The 22,143-nt window shown below is 38.4% G+C and overlaps 1 protein-coding gene across 1 annotated transcript in view; it reads left to right on the top strand.

The window, feature by feature from the left end:
• man1a2 (mannosidase, alpha, class 1A, member 2) overlaps positions 1-22,143 on the top strand; it is a 173,657-nt gene that overhangs the window by 113,945 nt on the left and 37,569 nt on the right. Inside the window, exons 7-9 of the mRNA XM_042494453.1 lie at positions 17,531-17,625; positions 20,527-20,650; positions 20,905-20,998. Coding sequence (XP_042350387.1) covers positions 17,531-17,625; positions 20,527-20,650; positions 20,905-20,998 — 313 coding nt within the window. The remainder of the gene's footprint in view (positions 1-17,530; positions 17,626-20,526; positions 20,651-20,904; positions 20,999-22,143) is intronic.

Consider the following 22,143-nt stretch of genomic DNA (forward strand, 5'->3'; position numbering starts at 1 on the left):
TGTAACTTTTAGCATTTTCAATAACTATGTTTGAAGGGTTTTTTGTGTGTCTTTAATCAGAGCAATATTTTGGGGGGCTCGTTAGCCTTCTGTTTACTTTCAAAGCAGCAGGAGGTAGAGGAGAGTTTGAGGATAACATGATGTCTGATGAATCTACATCAGCTACTTTTGCTGGCAGGAAGAGAAACTTGACAAGAAAGATAGAAAAACAGCTACAATTCGAAAAAGATAAAACAACCTATTTATCAAACACAATGTTTTGTCGGCTTTTCTTCTTGCAGCTATTTTGGTGAGCGGTGTCTTTTTCTCTCTTCTTGAGTTTGTTCTGCCAATACCTGCAGCTCATTAGCTCAAGGGTGTGTTTACCTTCGGTTTTTAAAAAAAATACAGAAACTTAGGATCTGTAGTCAGTGTACCCACATTCGGATGGTGTTTTCCCTCCAGTCTGACATACTGTCCTCTGATTGTTTGAGCAAATGTGATAGTAAACCTCTGAGGACTGCAGCAGAGTGTGCTGTATACAGGCAGGTATGCTGCCCACCAGTGTCAGCTCAGTAGAGTTTAGTACAGTGATGTATTTGTGTCACTCTGACTTTAGTGAAGCAGTGGTACAGACATCTCCCTCTCTGCATTTTTTCTGCATCTGGCACTCTACTACTGCTGCAATTTCACTGATGTCATTATCAATTAAGTAAATGGAACTTGCAATTAAGAAACAACCACTCCACTACTTTGGAAAATATGCTTGTTTAGCTGTATAATATGATTCCTAAACATGTTGTGATGCAATGTGATGCGATGCGATACAATGCAATACGATACAACTTTATTGCTGTCAAATTGCTTATTACCAATGCAATTTTATTTGGATTTAGGGCTGTGTCATAATGACGAATGCTGGTTCAGTCGGTTTTCATAAATCAAACCACTTTGAGCTTGTATACCTGCCTGGACCGGCAAATTGGAAAATCGACCCAACTCTAATGTATTTAAATTTCCCACAATAAGACTTACCACTGACCTGACAGCATTCTTCAGTCTAAGTGCTGCATCACTGTTTCCATTAAAAGTAATATTCGCTGGTAAATGAAATTTAATAGTGATAAAATTATTACTGCAGATTCAAGTGCCTAAAGGACTAAATACTATTTTTTCCATGTGACTTCAAGTTTTCTTTTTCCTGGCTGAAATCCATTATGCATGTGAGGAGGAAGAAAAACTGAGACTTTTTCTCCTTGTTCCCTCAAACAAACAAAAAAAGAAGGGCTGGAACCACGGGGATGATTTGAGCGAGGAACAGCAGATTGCACAGAGACGGGAGAAGTCAGGGGAGCAAGCCGAGCGCTGTAATGTAGGATAACGAGATGAGAGCGTCTAAGAAAAAGGCTGCAGACTGTGCACTAAACACTACAGTACAACCACCCTGTGGACCGATGGAAGATAAAGAGTTAGGAGGATGACAGAAATAGAGCAGCGAATGAAGGGAAAGCTCGTAGACAGACAGCGGAAAAAGATAATTGCAATAATGGTGGTGATAAACATAAATAACATTAACCTGATTCACTAGTTTTGAGCATAGAGAGTGAAATAATCATAAAAACTGAACAAAGAATAGACACGCTCAACCATTAAATTTAAATGCCTCCCTTACTACCGATTCCAGATACTTTTGGAAATATCAAAAACTAAATTTAAGACATTTTAAGACTTTTAAAGGAATCTTGGAACCCTGTATGTGGTCAAATGTGTCCAAGACCACCTCAGCAATGGTTTGAGTGAGCAGATCACAATGAGTCTTGGTGGCTGTTTACAGTTTTATTTACAAGGTTCGTACGGTCATGAAAAACCTGGAAAAGTCATGAGTTTTGCAAGAGCAATTTCCAGACCTGGAAAAGTTTTGGAATTTTTGTTTTTACAAACTTATATAGTAACACATGATGTGTTCAACGACCATCTGAAATCTGCAAATCTAGTAATAATTTCTGTTTTTACAGTTTCTGGCTGTGATAAAAAAGGCTGGAAGGCATGTTTTCTCTAAAAATTTTCTTTAAAAAAAAAAAAAACATGCCAACGTTTTCTTTAGAAATCCCCAAAGATCTGTAACAACAAACAACAATGGTCATAATTTTTTAATGAAGGGTTTAAAAAAAAAGTTTAAAGGAAAGTTTTTATTTAAAGGAATTTTTCTTTAAAAAAAATGGCAGCAAAAAAAATTAAAACATTTAAAGTTGCATCCTCTTTCCTAAAGGCAAACTAAAAAAAATAATGTTCATAAATAGTTAGTTCATAAATAATGAACAGTCTCTAAGTTATACTTAAATATTCCGTTCTAATCTGGTTTTGAATTCAATATTTTTATCATATATGTATATGTTAAAAGCTATTGTAGAAGAAGTATCGATGATCATTCAGAGAACATATCTACTTCAAAATTGCCTCAAAGTCATGGAAATTTATTGGTAAAAATGTGTATGAACCCTGAATTTAGGGCTGTTTACTTGTGATCCGATTACCCATGACACATTTTAAAACCAATCGTAAACAGGGTCAAAGTGAAAGACAAGAAGTTGTCATAAACGACAAGAAAATAACACGCCTTTTGTCTCTGCTACCAAGACATCCTGTATTTTCCTCTCCCTTCTCTCAGATTCTTGTCAGTTGTTCATCCTCTCAGTTCTGTCCCTGTATCTCTTTCATTATGCTGCACTTTACCTGTTACTCCCCTCTCACTCTCTGTCTTTGTCTGTCTGCGCTGTGATATAGAGCTTAACTGTCGTGTTGTCCAGGGACTGATATGACTGCACACTGCAGTATACACACCGCCGGTCTGTTTGATCTCGCCAGGGAGCATTTGATTCCCCTCTCATTTTTTGTCAAACACTGAACCTGTCAAACAAATTCAGGGCATCTCACTCCCTCTGACTGACTGCCACTGCGCCGCTGCCCAGCAGGAACCCAGAGAGACACACACGGCATAAAAGGAAAGAGTGGAATTGGCTAGCATTGCCATCACTGTGAATTAGGAAAACTTTTAGGGATTCGGCACAAAAAGATGTGAGAGAGGGCAAAGTTGTAAGGAGGTGAATGTGCCCAGATTTTCTCCGGGGAAGGCAAAACAAATCAAAGAGAAGTGGAGTAATTATGAAATTATCACTGTGTGCTAACAGCAATTTGAGGCTTCACATTCTGGAAGTCAAAATGTAAACATGAATAAGACTCTTCTCATTCACTAGCTTCAAACATAGAGGGGCAATGTCGCAGATGGCAAAAACTGGAGCCGACTGATATTTGGGTCTGACAGTTTTATCTGCGGATTACATCGGCTTCTAAGTTGTCCAGCGTACACTGTATGAAGTTTGTTTTACTTACAGTAATTTAGAATGATCAAATTCCCAATAAAGTTTAAGTGCTCTGATAGCATTTTTTTTTTTAAAAAAAAGGGTATTTTTAAACTCTAAAATATCCTGCCTTCATTACATATCTTTGTCACAAGTATTTGATAACCATATCTGAGGGATAATAACATTGCATAATTACATATATATGTAATATCAGCCGATAAAGCAGTATTGCGATTTTTTTTTTTACGCTCCAATTGATACTGGCAATGGCCCCAAAAATCCAATATTGGTCAGACTCAAGGAAAAACAGAAAAAAGGTGTCTGTTACAAGGATATTTTACTTTTTATCCGGCAACACAAGGATGCACAGTATATACAGACTTTGGTTTATAGTGGGGAGATTTTTCTGGAGGACTGTTGTGCAGAGACTTGGCTCAGTCGTGGAATCCCAGATCAGGCTGTTGGAGAGGACTCCGGTGGGATGAGGCGAGGCGGACTCCATGTTTGCATTGTTGATGCTTAGTACTCAAACCTAGTCAAAGTTGATGGACAATGTTTCCCTGGTGTTGAATTTTTAATGTGCTGGACATATTATCCGCCCAGAGAATTCCCCAGGCTTTCTGTTTCTGTTGTTTACAATCCTCCTGATGCAAAAATCAAAAAATGCACTACAGGAAATGCACATCTGTTTTTGTTTTTTTGTTTTTGTTGGGTTGCAGAAGGGCGTCTGTCCATGTTGCATTTTTCTCGAGCAGAAAAGCATTTGTATCATTCTGCATATCTCTAAAATCAGAGGTTTTTGTGAGTCTGTGAATGCAGTGCATCAGGCAGAGCTCCACATAGTTTTTTTTTCACCTCCGCAGCATTTTGTCACTCGCAGGGTAGATAATTAATTTGTCGATCCGTTCAAAGCTGATCAGATCAGATTGATGGATGAGAGGAACCGCTTTTTGTAAGTGAAAGTAAACTTTTAGACCCAGAGTTGCTCTTTCAGTGCGCCTGTTGTTCTGCTGCGCCGTCTCTGCCCCCAGTGCACTAATCATAATCAAACTAATCATATTCCCGTAACACTCCGTATGAACAGTCTAGCTCCAAAAATTTAGTTGTGGTGGCCACAAAAAAGGAATGTGTGGGAAACCCTGACATCACAGTACAGGAAACCTGGAAAAGTCATGGAGTTTGTCAAAATCATTAAAACCTTGGGAAAAGTCAAGGATTTTTGATTCCTGTAAAGATATTAACAATAAGCTTCTCAGGATAACCTAAACAGCTGAAAAAAAACATGTTGGTGCTGAAAAAAGAAAATGCTATGTGGGCACCCGGCCTTAAGGGACTACGACTGCATTTCATTGTGCAACCCCATGTTGTAAAATGACAATAAATGAATCTTGAATGACACCTTCAGCTTATTAGGCCAGTTTTGTTGTGTGTTATGAGAGTTTTCTGGCTCTTCTTGCCTTTTAGGTGCAGCCAGTGTGCAGAATAGTTAGAAAATGAACAAATCTGTAGTGACGTATTTATCTGACTATTGCCAGATTAGTTAAAAGGGCGAAATGACAATATATATACAATTTGCACAAAGTCTTTGTATCTGAAACAGCAGCTTCAAATATGCAAACTTTAATGTTTTGACATTCTTGCAAAAGAGCAGCACATATTGAGGCCACCCCAGTTGTTTCTAGCAACAGCCGTCTGGCTTCCCCTGGGAGTCCTTTTCCCCTTTGCAGATATTGCTGTGATGACATGCTCAGTAACTGGCAGCTCGGCTCCAGCAGGCAGCTGCACACACACACTGAGAGACTGAGGGGAAAAGATGTTGTAGCAAACGGGAGAGAAATTTTAATTCCACTCTGCAAACAAATGGCCTACCGTGCCTCTACAAACCAAGGGGGAAATTACAAGGTATCTATCCTGCTTAGATTTTGATAATTATGATTCAACCACATTGCAAAAGTCACAAAGGGAGAAGAGTTGGAAGGACGACGAGGTTAAAAGAGTCCAAATGGGATTAAGTCAGAGAGGTGTGGAGATGAGACAGAAATGGATGTAGAGGGAAGAGGACAGAAAAAGAGTGAGAGATTCTTGTAACGGAGATGACAAGCAGAAAGATGTGGGTAAATGGACCATGCACTGAATACAGGGAACAAAAGAGGAGATAGAGAATTAAGTTAATGAGGGAAAGAAGAGACCAATGTAGAGTGGGAAATAAAGAAAGAGATATCGCCCCATGATTTAATGGTGAACAATTGTAGATGTATACAGACGTTCACACAGGAAGTTCTACTTTTCAGTTATTTAAGAATGATAAGAAAACTCCTTGCAAAATAACTTCAAATTAAAAGCCCATAATTATGACAACAAATTGACCCTTTGCTAAGCCTCACCCTCCTTGGCTGCTGTCGTCAACCTTTTCAAGTTTTGGCACCGCCAGTGACATGTTAATATGTCGTTTTTACTTATATCTGTTAAAGATCAATCTTGAAGCCCATCAGCTTTCAGACTGATGACAATATCAGACCCAAGTTTACCTTTGTTCACCTGCTGTAAAAACATTGTCAGTGTTATTTGGACTACACGTGGACCATAATGGGGACTAGGACACTTATTATAGGGAAATCTTGTCCCGTCACCTTTAGATTCTGCATATATACTTAGATTCTGTTTATAGTGATCAGTGAGAGGAAAGAATATCAAATTTCTGAAATATCAGAGAAAAGTAGACAGAAAGGACTTCAAAATGTATTTGAGAGCTGCTTTTATGTTATAATACATATGCTGAGTGGTGTGAATAAAAAGGTAGTTAATTGGAGGGAAAAGCTCACTGGTCCCAATTCAAGTGTCAGGCTCCACAGGTTTGACAATTTACAGCAACAGGAGCAACAACGTTCTTGTACAGCGGGATAAATAATTACATATTGTTTTATTTTAAGCAAATTCATGCATATTTAGTTATGACACCCCATAGCTTTTATTATCTAATGTATCTTTTAGCTTTTTGCAAGCAAAACTAAATTATCTTGCTTTCCATTTGTTTAAAGCGCAAACAGCTTCAAATGGTTCACAAATACCAAACTTACAGTTAAAGCATGAGTTACTTATAATTAATACTGAGCCGTCCTTATATGCTAACATGCTATGCTACCTGAAGTTAGTAAGCATATTACCTTGGAGCAAATGAAGGAGTTTTTGATGATCTTTGATGGATTCAGCTGTCCTACGTTTCTGGACTCATGACGTGAAACAGTACATTCTGGGTTGAAATAAAAAAAAAAAACGTCCAATTAATGTTGCAGAGGGACTTACACCAGGGGGAGAACTAATGCCGTTGTTGAGCTGTGGTCAAACAGTGTGCCACAACCAATGAGAAGTAACAGCAGCGAGCGCTATAGACAAGATAGACGCTACTATCAAGGCTGTTCTAAATGGACACGATTTCTCAGTAGTGCATTTTAGTTTTGTATACTTCACTCTATTCAAATCTTAAAAACTCGGGCAAATCCAGTTTGTCTGCATTATTAAGCATCAGGCTGGACTTGAAACAGTGTTAGACTCCGGCAGATATATTGGTCTGTGGTGATTGTTTTGGGAAAATCGAATCCTCATCCCTCACAGAAATCAGTTAGTGTTGACCCAATGTCAGACTGACAATGGAAATATAGTGTAACAAGTTGACTATTCTGTCTGATATCAGCCAAAAAAACACACCCTGCTCTAAAGTCTGAGAATGTCTGCTGTCGGACTCGCATGTTACATATGCACGGTTTTGGCATTTTCCTTCGTTCGGAAAGATTGATAAGCCTCACGTGCCCACTTCGAGATGCTAACCTAGGATTGACTCATAGCAGCTTTACGGAGGAGCTCAGCAAAGGGTCAATTGCAGCTATTCTAGACGCCCTCTACTTTACTTTATTGGATGTCCCACATTTTAAATTTACTTAATGTTTTCTTGCATGGAGAAAGATTCAGCAGCTTTGTTCTATTTTCAGCCGTCCTCGGGGGAAGAGACGTAACATTGAAGAAAGGATAGTCTAGAGGACTAATGCAGTATAAGCACATCAGGTGGGACTTCCACAGCAGAACAAGCCACATTTATTTCAGAGTGCTGAGGGCAGAATAACTCATCAGTCATATCCTTTTCAAGACTTCACAAGTGCACCGTTTCCATTAATGCTAAATGCAAAATATCTGTCAGAGCTGACAGCAGTCAGTGTGATACGGTGTGATGGCAACAAATGCTGGGATCACACCGCTAATTTGACGATGGTCTCCATGGCAGCTCGTCTTTGTGCCTCCTGCCTTTGATGCAACCCCACTGGATGCTAAACAATATGAGCAAATGGATCAGCTGATGGCAAAGTGGCATGACAAAGTATGAAAATGACACACAGTAACCACACACACACTCACAGCGGGTGACTTAATCCTGTCTCTCCTGCTGGCCCTCAGGGCCCTTCTTACCAAGCAGGCGCATTCAGCACATTTCACAGTCTACCCCTTAATCCCTTTAGGAGGCTCCATTACATGTCAACAGTGGCCCACTGCTTACACCAGAGACTGTGTGTGTCTGCTTGTGTATGGTGTGTGTGTGTGTGTGTGTGTGTGTGTGTGTGTGTGTGTGTGTGTGTACAGTGTTTTGTATGTATTAACAGATTCTTCATTGCAGTGTGAAAATGTTGATCTCATTAAGTCATTTGATGCTCAGTATTCGTCTTTTCACGCTATGTATTTGTTAAGGAGACATTTAGGTCAGAGGAGACCAAGTCGGTGATTAGAATGAATAATATTACCTGCATTTATTGAATGGCAGAAGTTAGTATTATATGTAGAAAAAGAGAGAGATGACTGGTTGCTCTGTAGGCTATTGAAATCAACCGTAGGTCAAAAACTTGTGTCAGGTGCTCATGGAAACGGGAACCAATAGGATAAACAGGAAGGAAATACAGGCACTCCAAAAATGTGAAAAACAAGGACGAATTACATTAAAAAGTCTTATTGGCTAAATTATTAAAAACGGCAACATGTTTCGACCACTAAAAGTCTTAGTCATAGCTTTAAATGCTTTAAAGAAGACCGGTAATGGCTGAAAAATGTTGGCTTTTTTAATGACTTTTTTACTATAATAAAAGGCTTTCAAATGTAATTCCTCCTAGTTTTTCTTTTTTTCACATTCCCTCTCTGTGTGGATTTCCTTCCTGTTTATCCTTAGTACAATATGTGTAAGTATATATTTGAGTGTAATAACAGACAGATTTTGGGGGGCAAAAGAGCCCCCTGAGGGCTTTATTATATCTAAGGTAGTTGCACCAATACAATTTATTTTAATAATTTCTGTATGTGACATTCAGAACATTAATAAAGCAGTAAAGTAGTATTTGCTGTGAGGATCTAGTGGAGTAATGGCATCCTGAGCAGAAAATGATGCACGCTACCTCTGTGTGTGTGTAGTAACCTGAGCTTCTCTGTTTTTTGTTGTGGTTGACAGTCCAGCTGAAAATGTATGTTAGTACATGTGAGTCCCTGTGAGTGTGTCTGGTTAGTCGCCCCCCTTCTACACCGGGCTCATTTTCTTTCTTTTTTTAGGTCACAATATTGATATCAGGGTATTTGGTCAAAAATATTGTAATATTTGATTTCTCTATAATTGCCCACCTCTACAAAACATGTTACAAAATTAAATTTCATGCTGCTCCAAATCTAATATTGTGGTTGTACATTTTAAAGACATTTTTAAAGACACATTTTAAAGAAAAATACATACAAAAAAAAACCCTGAACATCAGACATACCAGCAGACGGGCTGGGGTAAAGATTTTTCCTTCTGCATATTGAATGAAAGTTATTACCTTTTATCTTTTACCTTCTTGTCCTTTTCTAACAATAACCAGTCTCTCCAGGAATTCACGATGATGTTAGTGCAGCAATTAACTCAATCCCTTTGCATTCTGCTTCACTTCTCAATTTTGTCCAATCATTCTAAATTTGAAAATTCAAATTGAGTACAATCTCATTTCATGGTAGAGTGGCACACAGTGTATTGATTCACTCATCCCCTCTCTTTCCCTCTGTGTTTCTCATGAGACCTTCCTTCCCATCACAAATAGATTCTTATTCTGTTGCAAACACTGAATGTTCATAATCAAAGGCTCTGAAACACAGAGTCACCAGTTTTTGCAAACTTTGCTTGTCCTGTAGTTCAATTGCACTAAAAAGAGTGTTATACTGTTGAAGATATACTATGTAGGGTTTTTCTTAAAAAAAAAAACCCAAACAAACAAAAAAACAGTGTATAGGCTCATAGAAAAGTATTCTCTCTCAATAATAACTAATGACCCATTAGTGTGTGACGTTGTATTTTCTTTTCTGCAGTGACTCTGTGTTTGGTACGTTTATGGGCGTGTACCACAGCGACTACATTAGGTTGGCACTTTATATGAAGGTAGCAAACTGTCAGCAACAGTGCCAAAAAAACGCAAATATTGCAAGTTTTAATAAAAACAAGCTGGCCCTTCATTTTCACTTTTGGTGGCGAGTGTGTTTACAGACATTGACAGACAATCCTGCATAGTATATCCTTAAATTATCAAAACAAAGTTTGGTTTGTGTCTTCTTCCTCACCGACACATCTCCAAATTCTTGCAACAAAATATCCACAAGGCAGATGTGCATCTTTCCTGCTGACATCATATTTACTGTAGCAAGAAGACAAGATTAAGATATTGAGAGGTTTGAGGTAAAAAAAAAAAAAAAATCCTCTGGGAGGACGAGTCCAGACTGTTTGGTGTCTGGCTTTCCCTGAACGTCTTCCTATCTCTCTCCCTACAGGTTTGACAGCTTTAGTGTTCAGCCTTTTAAAATGCATTACAGCACACTTGAAAATCGATCACTGAGGGATGGACTCGGTGAACACACACACACATGCAGAAAGATTTTGGAAATAAGACAAGCTCGGGCAATAAATTTGGTCATTTTTTTAAGAGCACATAAACTTCGCATGGCTTAGATGATTTTAAAAGCCGATTTTAACCCTTTAACGCCTGGATCAACATCAGTGTTCTTTTGCTACATTCAGATGCCTTTCACTAGCATTTAGACCTCTGAAATTTGAGAAAATTAGTTTGATTTCTTTCAAAAATAAGGGAAAAAAATAATGAGCAACTTTATGAAATGTCCCACAAATACAAAAGAAAATATATATGGAAAATTAGCTGTGGATGGTTATAAGATATTATTTAAGATATTATTTAAAAAAATAAAAAACAGAACATTTTCCTAAAAGCTATATTTATAATTTTGTATTTACAATAATGTGACAAGAAAAGGTTTTTTTCTGCACTTTCTGGCGGTCATTTTCTTTCTCTTATGTTTTTGTTTGTTTATTACTTTCTCATTTTCAGTTGATTTTCTTTTAACTTTTTACTAATTTCTTTATGTTTTTTGGACCATTTCTTTTTAAGTTGCTGTCACACTCTTCCCATGTTTTTGAAAGAAATCAAGCCAATTTGCTCAGATATCAAAGGGTTAACTTATCACAGATGTGTCAGAATGAGTGTATATTTTGACAAGTGTGATGTCAACTGGAAACTGTCGCTTTTACCTCATTGGTCCAACAGAGAGTGACGTGCTTATTTTTAATTACTTTAAGGAGTTAATTTAAAAGCTCTTTATCATATATTCTTGTTGTTTGTTAACTGAATATCAGCCAATATGTTTTTATCAGATCACTCAACTATAATTCCTGTATTTATCCAAAAATCCAGCATCGGTTGAGCCCTAATATTTAAATACCAATCTCTCTTCTTTCCTTCTGCTGGTTTCCTCTTATCTTTCCTTCATTCGCCCATTAGCAGCGTCCTATCTCTACTCCTCTCTCCATCCCATTTCTCCGTTCGTATTAATCTTTTCTGCATTCTCTCCCTCTTTCAGGATTAGTGGTGCCCCGAGGCCGCCGGGTTGTTTGTTTCGATGAGCCAAATTCCCAGACAGCAGATTTAGAGCATGGCAGGGAAGGGTGAGGAGGTTAGAGGGGGACACAGGCTGGTTTTGTGGCCCCTCATGGTGGGGAATGACGTTAACACAGCCGGGGTGAGAGGTTCGACTCCTGCTGGGACCAGCCGTGCTAAAAAATAACTGTGTGCATTGGTTTTGTAAGGAGCTTTGGATGAAATCGTCTGCCAAATGACACATGAATGTTACGTTCCCAGGGACAGGGAGAGCTGTAATCCGCCACTCAAACACGTCCTAAACTCAGCCAATGATCCAGTTATTACACATGAGGATATCATTTGTAAGCTGCAAGCAGCTGTGAGAGACTGAACTCACTGTAGAGCAGAGAAGCTCTGATAGATACGAGAGTCTAGACAGAAACGCACAGAACAGTGCGAACAAGTACAAAAAGCCACAAAAAGAAATTACAAAAAGATAAACAAAAAAACTGTACTCTGCACTGTGTTCTGCATTGAAAAGAGAACTGAAGGTCTTCTCCCACACGTTCTCACATTATGTTTATACAAACACATCCTGAACTGTCAACCCAATCCTGTCTGTTCCTTATAGTTATTGTTGTATAATCAGATTTTGTGTGTGTGTGATTTAACTCCATCTGAAGGATCATTTAAAGGAGCTATATGCAACAGTCAGATCATATCTATGACTTCCTTTTTACCCAAATTAGCATGTGTACACAGGTTTTTTAAACAAGGGAAAAACTCCTTTTCCATTGCCAGTAGACTAGAGCCGGGAACACAGCACTGCAGCAGACAAGCATGCCTTTTTGTTTTGTTTTGACAATTGGTGTGTCACATTTGACGTCACGGCCAGGCCAGAAAACAGATTAGTAAACAGTAGAAAGCAGCATGGAGACCAGTGATACAGTTGGTTTAGACAAATTAATCAGCCTCTCTTTCAGTCTCAGTGCAGACTAATTTTGATTGATGTTTGAACGCTGCTTGGGCGGGGAAGAACGGTTTTTGTGGGGGCTACAACCAGTTTGTTCACCCAGGTGTTGTATTTCCATTACTCCTGATTGGAGCTGGAGCCCATAAATACCCATGACTACTGCAGAGTCATTTGACCCGGGTGTGAATGCCAGTTGTTAACTTTCCCACGAAATACAAAAGCCAGGTATTATTGGATTTTTTATGCAGTGGGAAAGGGGCTTATGATTCAGAGTCTGTGGCGGGAAAGTCTGCTCTAGGGATATTACAAGAACCAATATTGTTGTCCCAAGTCAATGCCAACAAACAAATAGTGCAGGATGGTGATAATTGCAGCTGCAGAGACAGCTTCATCTCAACTCATCTAAAAGAAGTTTTTTTCTGAGGCTAGTGTATTTAGTTAATCCTTTAAAATGAGTGTTGCTTATTTACAGACTGCTACAAATGGCAGCTGCATGACGAAGCGCTGAGTGTCTATTTTGTGCAGAGTGCTGAATGTTTGGTGTGTTTTTTTGTCACAGAGAAATTAAAAATTTTCAAGTTTGGGTAAAACACTGAGCTTGTCACTGTCACTTTTAATCCAGCCATCCAATCACAGTGGAGGTGGGGCGGGACAAATCGGTTACTACAAAGACCAGCTCTCAAGTCCTGCATCTACAAGTGAACAACATGAACAACAACGGAGGAGAAATGTTAATATACAGCAAGCTATTTATTAATATTTTTCCTACCCACAAAATTTCATGAACCCACATAGATCAGCACCCCACATTTAGAGGTGAATCATCAAGGAGTTAATAATAAAAATTGAATTCAATTTCCTTTGAACTTTTTAAATGAAGGAGTGTATGTTCAAGTACATAGGATTTCTTGTGGGGTTTTTTTTGTTTGTGGTTTTTTTTTTGGTAGTATTTAGTTGTTTTGGTATGGACTATTAAATTTATAATGCGATGTGATGCAACATACTTTATTGTCCGTGTAGGGAAATTTGTCAAATTAGCTGACTTACGATAAAACAAACTACATATAAACAAAACAGCACTAGCTGCACCAAATCACACCAACAAATAATAACATAACATAACATAATACAAATTTCCAGTATCATGACACATCAGCACCCTGAGTGTACCTCTGTTTATGTGGCGTATTTTGCAGCATATTGTTGCATTTCCTCTGAGTCTGTTCACAGCAGCTGCTGAGCACAGAGTTCAGCTACACAAGTGAAAACAGTCAGAGCACCACTTGTCTCAAGTGTGATAATCCTCCATAGAAATATAAACAAGATAAGGAAAATGTTGAGGCACTAATTAAGCCGACTCTATCTTCCTCTCCTCCTCTCAGCAGGTTTACTTCCTTTAACAAACAACAATAACAGCCTTGTTTCTGGAGAGGACCTGGCTGCTGCAGCCTCTTCTCTCCACCCTGCCTGTAGATGAAAGCAGCGGAGGAAGATGATTATCATAAACTGCAGAATTTTATCTGTGAGGGCGGCTGGCCGTCTCCTCTGATGGGTCGTTTGGATCCTGTCCCTGCTTGATGACATCAGCAGCAGGATTGCCAATAAAACGCAGTGGAGTTCGTTAGGGGCCTCGGTGCGGCCAGCAGACAGGCCACGAATCAGTGGAGAGCGTTTATGATGACTGGGCGTGCATGACTGCACACACCATGACCCGACACACATACACAAAACCAGCAGAAGGATGCCTTCTTCAAATCTCTGCAAACGCATTGTTTGCAGAGAATGTTATTATGAGTCTGATAACATTGCAGAGAGGAACCTACAGAGAAATTAGGCATTTTTTGTAACCTCTTGTTCCTTTTTGTAGTCTCGTTAAAAGACCCAAATCTCACAAGAGGCGACTTGTTGCAGGAAAAAATGATGGAAGCATGAGAGTTGGAGAGAGGATAGAAACAAACCTTTGGTGGTCTTTAATCCTCTCTCATCTTCCTCAGTTATATAACTTCTGCCCCATTCATGTTCATCGTATCTCTACATCTGTCCACCTGCGTTGTTCTCTCTCTCTCTCCGTCCCCTCGTCTGTATCTATATTTGTCTCGTGTTTAACGGCACAGTTTGACCTCCGAGTCCTCTGTAAGATGTCCCACTGGCTGCTTAAGCATTCTGCAAACACCAGCATGTGTTATTGCTCCCTCTCACTTTGCGAGACAGCAAGAATTTTCCATAGATCTGGTCTCTCTATAAAACTGCTCAGCCCTGACAGATTGTGTTGATGAATCAGCCTCGGTGCTTTTCTGCGTGGCGCTGCTCTCCCTGACTGCTGTCTGAGAGTTGTACAACTCCCTCTTTGTGCATTTATCCCACGACTGTCCTTCAGGAGCAAAATATACATTGCAAAAGTGGAAATTGAACATCTTGTCAGCTTTTTTTTCACTCTTCCAACAATGTGGTTAAGAATTTGAGGTAGCCATGTAGACAGATTGTACAGTGAAGGCCCTCTTTGATACACCTCTCTGCTGGCAGTCTGTAGCCAGCCTTTCCTTTAACATTGTGCAGCAAACTGGAGTTACAACAAATTCTGTCGTCCCTCAGCCAGCTCATATACTGCATATTAGGGTTGTCCCAGGCTAAGAATTTACACAGTCAAATTTGTTGTGACTCGTGTTGTCTGTCGTGGACTGCTAGTCGAACTATGTTTGTTTTCTTTTCCTTTTTTCATATAATCATTTGCGACATTAGTTTCCATTTTTTCACTCCAGACAAAAGAGCTGAAACATGCAATTAAACAACATGTCCTCTTGAGTGGCATAATAATTAATTTTATAATCGGATATGTTTCATCCAGTGCTGTTTGTTACGTGTCAGGGATGCGTGTGTAGGTGCACTTGCAGGTGGCGTAGCAGCATTGTCTGTGATGCTGAAAGGCAGTGAAAGAGATTGACAGACAGAAAGACAGACATGTCACTTAGTTCGGTTCTCGCTTTCTTTTCATAATTGTATACAAAACTTTTGACTTTTTCTCAGAGAGACGTTGAGAAAGGCCCCACTGTTTTTCACAGATTTCATAACTTCAGAAGAATATTTGGAGCTCTAGAAGGTAACAGGGAGACAAGCATCTTAACAAGACATGGCCCAAAAATCAGCAAAAATGTATATAAAAAAAACACACATTTCCCAGTTTTTTAGAGAATTTTCTAACAATTCTACTCTTTTTTAAAACTAATCTTTAGGTAATTTTCTTGTCACTTTTTACAAATTTCTTGCAATATGTGGGTCATTTCTTGCCTAATCGGTCATTGCCTTTTTTCCCCCCAATTTTCGAAAGAAGTCAAACCAATTTGTTTATGTTTCCAGCTGTCAAATAGCTTGTGAAATGCATCCAAATGCAGCACAAGAAAACTGATATTGATCCAGGTGTCATGGGGTTAATACATTTACACAAAAAAAATATTATTTATCATGAATTATTGGGAGAAATTAAGCAATTCGTTTTCTTAAGCACACTGCACCAGCAGTTGATTCAGTATTGGCTTAGCATAAATTGATAAAAACACTGTCAGCCAGTTGTTGCGAGCGACTATAATCTGTTTTACTGAGGTGCAGTAAAACTATTTGTTTCTACAGAAAAAGTCAAGTGAAACTTTTGTCTCGATCTGTTCGCTTTTTTAAGTAGTATAATTTCATAATGCCTAAACTGAGATCCAGTTGTTTATCAAAATGTTATATTGCTACAATACTGGAACAAAGAAGATGAAGCATCAAGTGGTATTTAACTTGATTATAAAACTTTTAAAGTATTTTACATTTAAAAATAATAACCTGAATTATCACAACACTGAATTATAATTTGTTGTCAGTTTGATGGTTTGTTTTTTTTTTTTTTGTCAGCTCTGTTTTTGTCTCTCGTTGCCACTTGTGGATTTTGGATTTTATTTCAGGACCTTAAACACAGGTGACATGTTTTCATGTGAGTATCTGCTGTGTGCTCATCAGCTGTCAAAAAACAGAAGAACTCTTACAGTCGGCGTCCTGCTGTGAATGTCATGTTTGCCTCTGATGTCTTCGAGTCATGCTGTGAATAATTGGATTTTTTAAATAAGACTTCAGTTTTGTTTGGACATAAATATGACACTTTTGTAAAGAATCATATTTGTGTGGGTTTATAATGCTCTTTACAGGTGTTCCTTTAAATTGAAACTCAGCTTGAGTAGCACAAATACATTCAGTGTTTTAAAACAAAGAAATTGTAACAAGGAAAGAAAATTTATATCAATCTGCTTTGATTATTAAAATAGCAGTAAAAATGATGTATTCTTTGATAGTTAGAAAATACAATAACAGCCCTGTATTCTGAAAAATAATTAAAAATGTTTATTAAAAAAATAAATAAATACATTTTTTTTAATTAAACTCAAACTAATTAATCAGTGATTAAATTAGTTGATTAGTTTATTAGCTGAGGATAACTGATTAATTGTTGCTGCACTGTTTGCATCGCTGCCTGTGCAATTAGTTTTGGTGTGAAATATTAGCAAGCAAATAATTCACATTTTTCTGTCGTTTGGCCCCTGATGTGTAAACGCCTTCAGCCTGAGTCGTCTCTCTTCTGAGCAGTTGGACATCGTCCACAGTTACATTTCCAGCTTTCAGCGTATTGCTCGTATGCAGCGAGTTCAGCAGCAGAATAACCTTAGTTTGCTTTTATCTCTTTGATTGGCACGCTGAGGAAAGAACAAGGGCTGCAGCAGATTTTTGTGATCCTTCATCTGTCAGACGAGTGCAAGGAACTTGTGTAATCTCAAAACGAACACATGTCCATTTCTCTCTTTCACTCCGTATAAATTAGACGCCAGTCACGATAATAGAAACCCAACTCCGACTGTGTGCTTTGGTATCTCACTCTGCCGCTCCGTCGCTGTGGTTTGACCTCCAAGCTTTTTCTTCCAGACATCTCGGTGGTATTCTGCAACATTTCATATTACTGCAGCGCAGTTTGAAGGCAGGGTTTTTGCATATATTAGTCTGCCAGACTCCTCCATAAATCTGTACAGCTCTGACACTCTGTGGCCATCATTTAGCAATCGTTTGTCTCCTGACATCTCACTCTGCCTTATTTGCCTTCATCCTGCATTTGTTTTGGTGGTTGGCAGTTGTTTTATGCTCGTACCTGTCAGCTGTGAGAAGAATATTAAGCAGGAAAAGGTTGACAGACTGCAGAATATACCAGGTGTTAAAGGGGCAAGATAACAAATCCCAAAGTTAACCCTCTCCTTCTCTGTTCTCTTCTTTTACAGGTTTTCAAGCTGAAGGCAGTCCAGCTTGCAGAGAAGCTGCTTCCCGCCTTTAACACCCCCACAGGAATCCCCTGGGCCATGGTCAACCTTAAGAGGTCAGTGACACTGAAATCCGTCCCCTTCATCCCGCGGCTGAGAGGAATATAAAGTGAGAAGTGTCACTCAAAATCACTGACGGCCGACTGAGCAGCCCGAAACGAACTCTGCTGTGACTTGATTGGCAGATTGTTTTTTTTGTCAGTTTAAGCCTTTTTTCTTCTTTCTTCCTAAAGATTTTTTTTAGTAGATAAAAAAAAGTCTCACTATTCCCTATCAAAATTTAAACCTGCCGTGATAGATGTTCGTATAATAATAATAATGATAAACTTTATTTGTATAGCACCTGTCATACAAGAAATGCAGCCCAACCTGTTTTACAAGAAAGAAATTCCACGCACCAAGCGCTTCACATCAAAAGACATAGAAGACATAGAAACCTGCATGTCAAAATAAAATGATTTGATTATACTAGTATTAGTACTTTTTGACCACTTTTGGACCTAAACTGTGAACACAACACTGACATTATGTCACAGATTGATGCGACAGACTTGTACAGAAACAACTGATTACTTACACATTTGGCAGATACAGATAAACATTATCGTTATTATGGAGTCGTGTTTGTGTCCAATAGGGATGCATGACATTGGATTTTTTGTCGATATCTAATATGCTGATATTTTCCAACTCAGTTGGCAGATTGCAAATGTTGATACCAATATATGCACCTTTTGTCACCTAGTTCAGGAGTAGACAACCTGCGGCTCATTAATAATAATAAATAAAATACATTTTATTTATGGGTGCCTTTCTGGACATTCAAGGTCACCTTACAGATACAATTATCAAAAAACAAAATGCAAAAGTAAAACAATATACAGTAAAATGCTAAAAATAAGTAAAAGGTCCACATCAATGGTCACACAGAATAGGCAAGACTAAAAAGAAAAGGTGTGTTTTGAGCTCTGGTTTGGTCTCCTCTAACTTCTGAAGAAATACCCTCCCTCTGTCTCTTGACTTGACTCTATAAATATATATATATATTTATATATTTATATATATAATATATATATATATATATAATATATATATATATATAATATATATATATATATTATATAATATATATATATATATATATATATATATATATATATTAGGAAAAAATTCATAGAGCTTAGGGCAAATGTTAGGTTAGGCACAGTGGTGTATAAAGTATTAAGTTCTTTTACTGAATTTAAAGTACTAATACCACTGTGTAAAACATTATTACAAGTGAAAATCCTGCATTGAAAAATCGTTAAGTAAATCTTTAAAGTAAAAATACAAATCATTTTCATCTTTCTGAACTGCAACAGCTCTAAGTCTTTTAAAATTGAGTCTGCCCACACAGGTGTTTTGACTTTTTTTGCCTGATTTTTAGACCTCTTCACAGGAGTGTGTAGGTGTGTACAAACTGTACTTTCACCTTCATCACTCGTTATTACATAATTCAGTGCCCTCGTGTTTTTTTCCCCCAACGTCGCTTCATTCAACTTCAACCTGAAAAGGAATTGAGTCAGTTTGTATGACTGTGTGTGTGTGTGTGTGTGTGTGTGTGTGTGTGTGTGTGTGTGTGTGTGTGTGTGTGTGTGTGTGTGTGTGTGTGTGTGTGTGTGTGTGTTTCTTTCTATCTCCAGCCATTCCCCACTTCTCTCTGTGTTATTAATTAACTTATTCACTGAATGGAACAATGGAAGAAATAAAATTGCTATGTGAACCTGCAGGCTACTTTGTAAACTATAAACCCTGACATGGTTTGTGAGCGTGTGATCAGCATCCTGTTATTGTATATGCGTTGCATTGTTGACAGTGTGTGTTGTACAAGAGAAGACCTCCTTTTCTCGAGCTCATTCAGATATGTTGAAGAGCGAACACTTTAGTTTAATTTAGTTTATTGGGATCCCCATTAATGCCTTGACTTCAGCTAGTTCTCCTAAATCACACTGTTAAACACACAGTTATGTACATTAAATGCATTTAACATCACATTACATATATACATACAAGCACACATACATGTAAGACTGTGTGTTTTTTAAGCTTGTTTAGACAAAGACACGCTTCCTCCTAAACACAGGCACACACTCACTCAAACACACACGCACACACATACACACCAGTTGCAATGCATTAATGTTACATGCACTCATGTAAAATTGAAGCAGCTCCAGATGCCTCCTGTGCCACATATGGTCCTGTGTAAATGTGACGAGACAAACCCCTGAACTGGTGTGCTGAACCTGTTTGCAGTCAATCCAACACCAACACTGTGTGATAAAGTATATTTTCTGGTTTAATGGTGTTATTAAACTTTGAAGCGCATTAGTGTCTTAGTATCTCACATTTGGAGAGAATTACAGTTGCTGTGAATTTTCAATCCCTATTCAGTCTTTAATATTTACAGAAACTAAGTTCATCATCAAGATTTTTTGATCATGACTTTTGATCATTTAACTTCATTTTGTTTTTTTTCTCCATTTTAGATACTAGAAACTCTTTTTTAAATATTTTTTATTTTATTTTCAGTACAGAAGGACTTTATTTCAGGCTAAAAAAAAAAACCTCTAGACAGCCAGAAACCTCACAGCCTGACAAAGTATGAGTTGAGTCATCCGTCCATACTGAAAACCGTGTCAGCACTTACAGATACAATATTGTCATTGTATTCTATCGGCCAGTTAAAACCTTGATTACTCTTTTTACATTGGGTGCATAGAATTAACATTTTTGTTTCTTTGTCCATCCTCTCTCTGTCTTTCTTTCTCGCTCTCACACATCAATCTCTCATCCTCTTGCCCTTTTTCTCTCTCTTCACCACTTCATCTTCTCACCTCTCCTCCTCCTCCTCCTCCTCCTCCTCCACCTCCTCCACCTCCTCCTCCTCCTCCTCCTCCTCCTCATCTCGTCTTCAGCGGTGTTGGTCGTAACTGGGGTTGGGCGTCGGCAGGCAGCAGCATCCTGGCAGAGTTCGGGACTCTCCACATGGAGTTTGTCCACCTCACCTACCTGACAGGAAACCCCGCCTACTACCAGAAGGTAACACCGTGGTTTACTATCTGTGTCTGTGTGTGGTGGCTGTCTTTTTGCTTTGTTTACAATATGCACATGTTTTCTCTGTTTTTTTTGCTGCTGTCGCTGTTTAAAAATAAACATTTATTTTATTAGCATATGCATTATAAAAAGGACTAATAGGTAAAGTTTCACGGCAGCAGTTAACTACATAAAGTAGATTCACCATTTTTCATAAGGAATATTTTCAGTTAAACTCTCGTGTCTGGTTTTGATCTCAGGTGATGCATATCCGGAAGCTGCTAGCCAAAATGGACAGACCCAACGGGCTTTACCCAAACTACCTGAACCCTCGTACGGGTCGCTGGGGCCAACGTAAGTACCCCTCTTTTGGTTTTCTTTGACAGGGACCTAAAACTGCATCAGAACATTTCCGTCAGTAGTTGCTTTGGTAATGAATTACTGCTTCACATTATAGTGCCCTGACTTATATGCCTTAAAATTTTGCATGTGCATTTCATGTTCTTTTGTGGCTATTAGTCAATGAAAATGTAGCTCAACTAGCACATTGCATAAAAAATATCTTGCATTTCAAATTCATTTATTTTAAGTTACATGAAAAAAAAGACCCTTGAATTCCCAGATCACTGATTTACAAGGAGCCATTTGGGAAAAGTGTCAAAGTGTTCATGTCAGCTTTAAATGATCATGTACTCAGATGAGCGACTATATGAAGTGAAACAGGAGAAATTAACACTAAGTGAAGGAAAGAAAAGGAGCAGAGTGGATCTTCTTTAATGAGAACAAATTGAAGCGAGTAGAGGAAGATGGAAGAGAAGGAACGCAGTATTCCCACTATATTGATTACAGTTTGGCGGTCTGCCAGGGGGAATTATCAGCTCGCAGAGTGAAGTTAGACGTGCAGTAACACACCACTCCTGCCCTGAATCCTGTCATTTCTGGTTAAAGTAATTTACAACGAGTATATAATTAAAGCTGGTGCAGCACCACATGTGTTTGGTGGTTACACCTACAATAATTTGGTGTTTCACCTCCGCTTGACACGTGGTAATGAACAAACAGCCTGTTTAATTGTGGTCACACTGAATAAATGGAAACAATAACTGAAAATAGAGCAGCACAACCTCAACAAACAAGTGAAAACCCACGCAGTATTTATCTGGTTAACAGTACAAATTCAATGAATGTGTCAAAATACAGTTTTAGGATAAAGAAGGATTCTAAGTACCGACTCTGATTACAGGTGCATGTTGGGTACAAACCTGTCTTAGCTGGTTAAGTGATGTGCTGAAAGTTTTCAGAGTTTATTTTATATCCTCGGTCTCGTCCAGCACAGTCATCTGTCATTCCTTTCAAATTAACACCCTGTACATTTGCATATTTCAAATTATTCATTGTTATATGCACAGTAGGTACAGTGACATGGTTCTTGGCTATGAATATCTTAGATGTCAGATTCTCTCTAACAGTATGCAAGCAAATGAGTATAAAATCATGCA

This window comes from Plectropomus leopardus, chromosome 10 (genome assembly GCF_008729295.1).
Source record: "Plectropomus leopardus isolate mb chromosome 10, YSFRI_Pleo_2.0, whole genome shotgun sequence".
Taxonomy (NCBI): Eukaryota; Metazoa; Chordata; class Actinopteri; order Perciformes; family Serranidae; genus Plectropomus; species Plectropomus leopardus.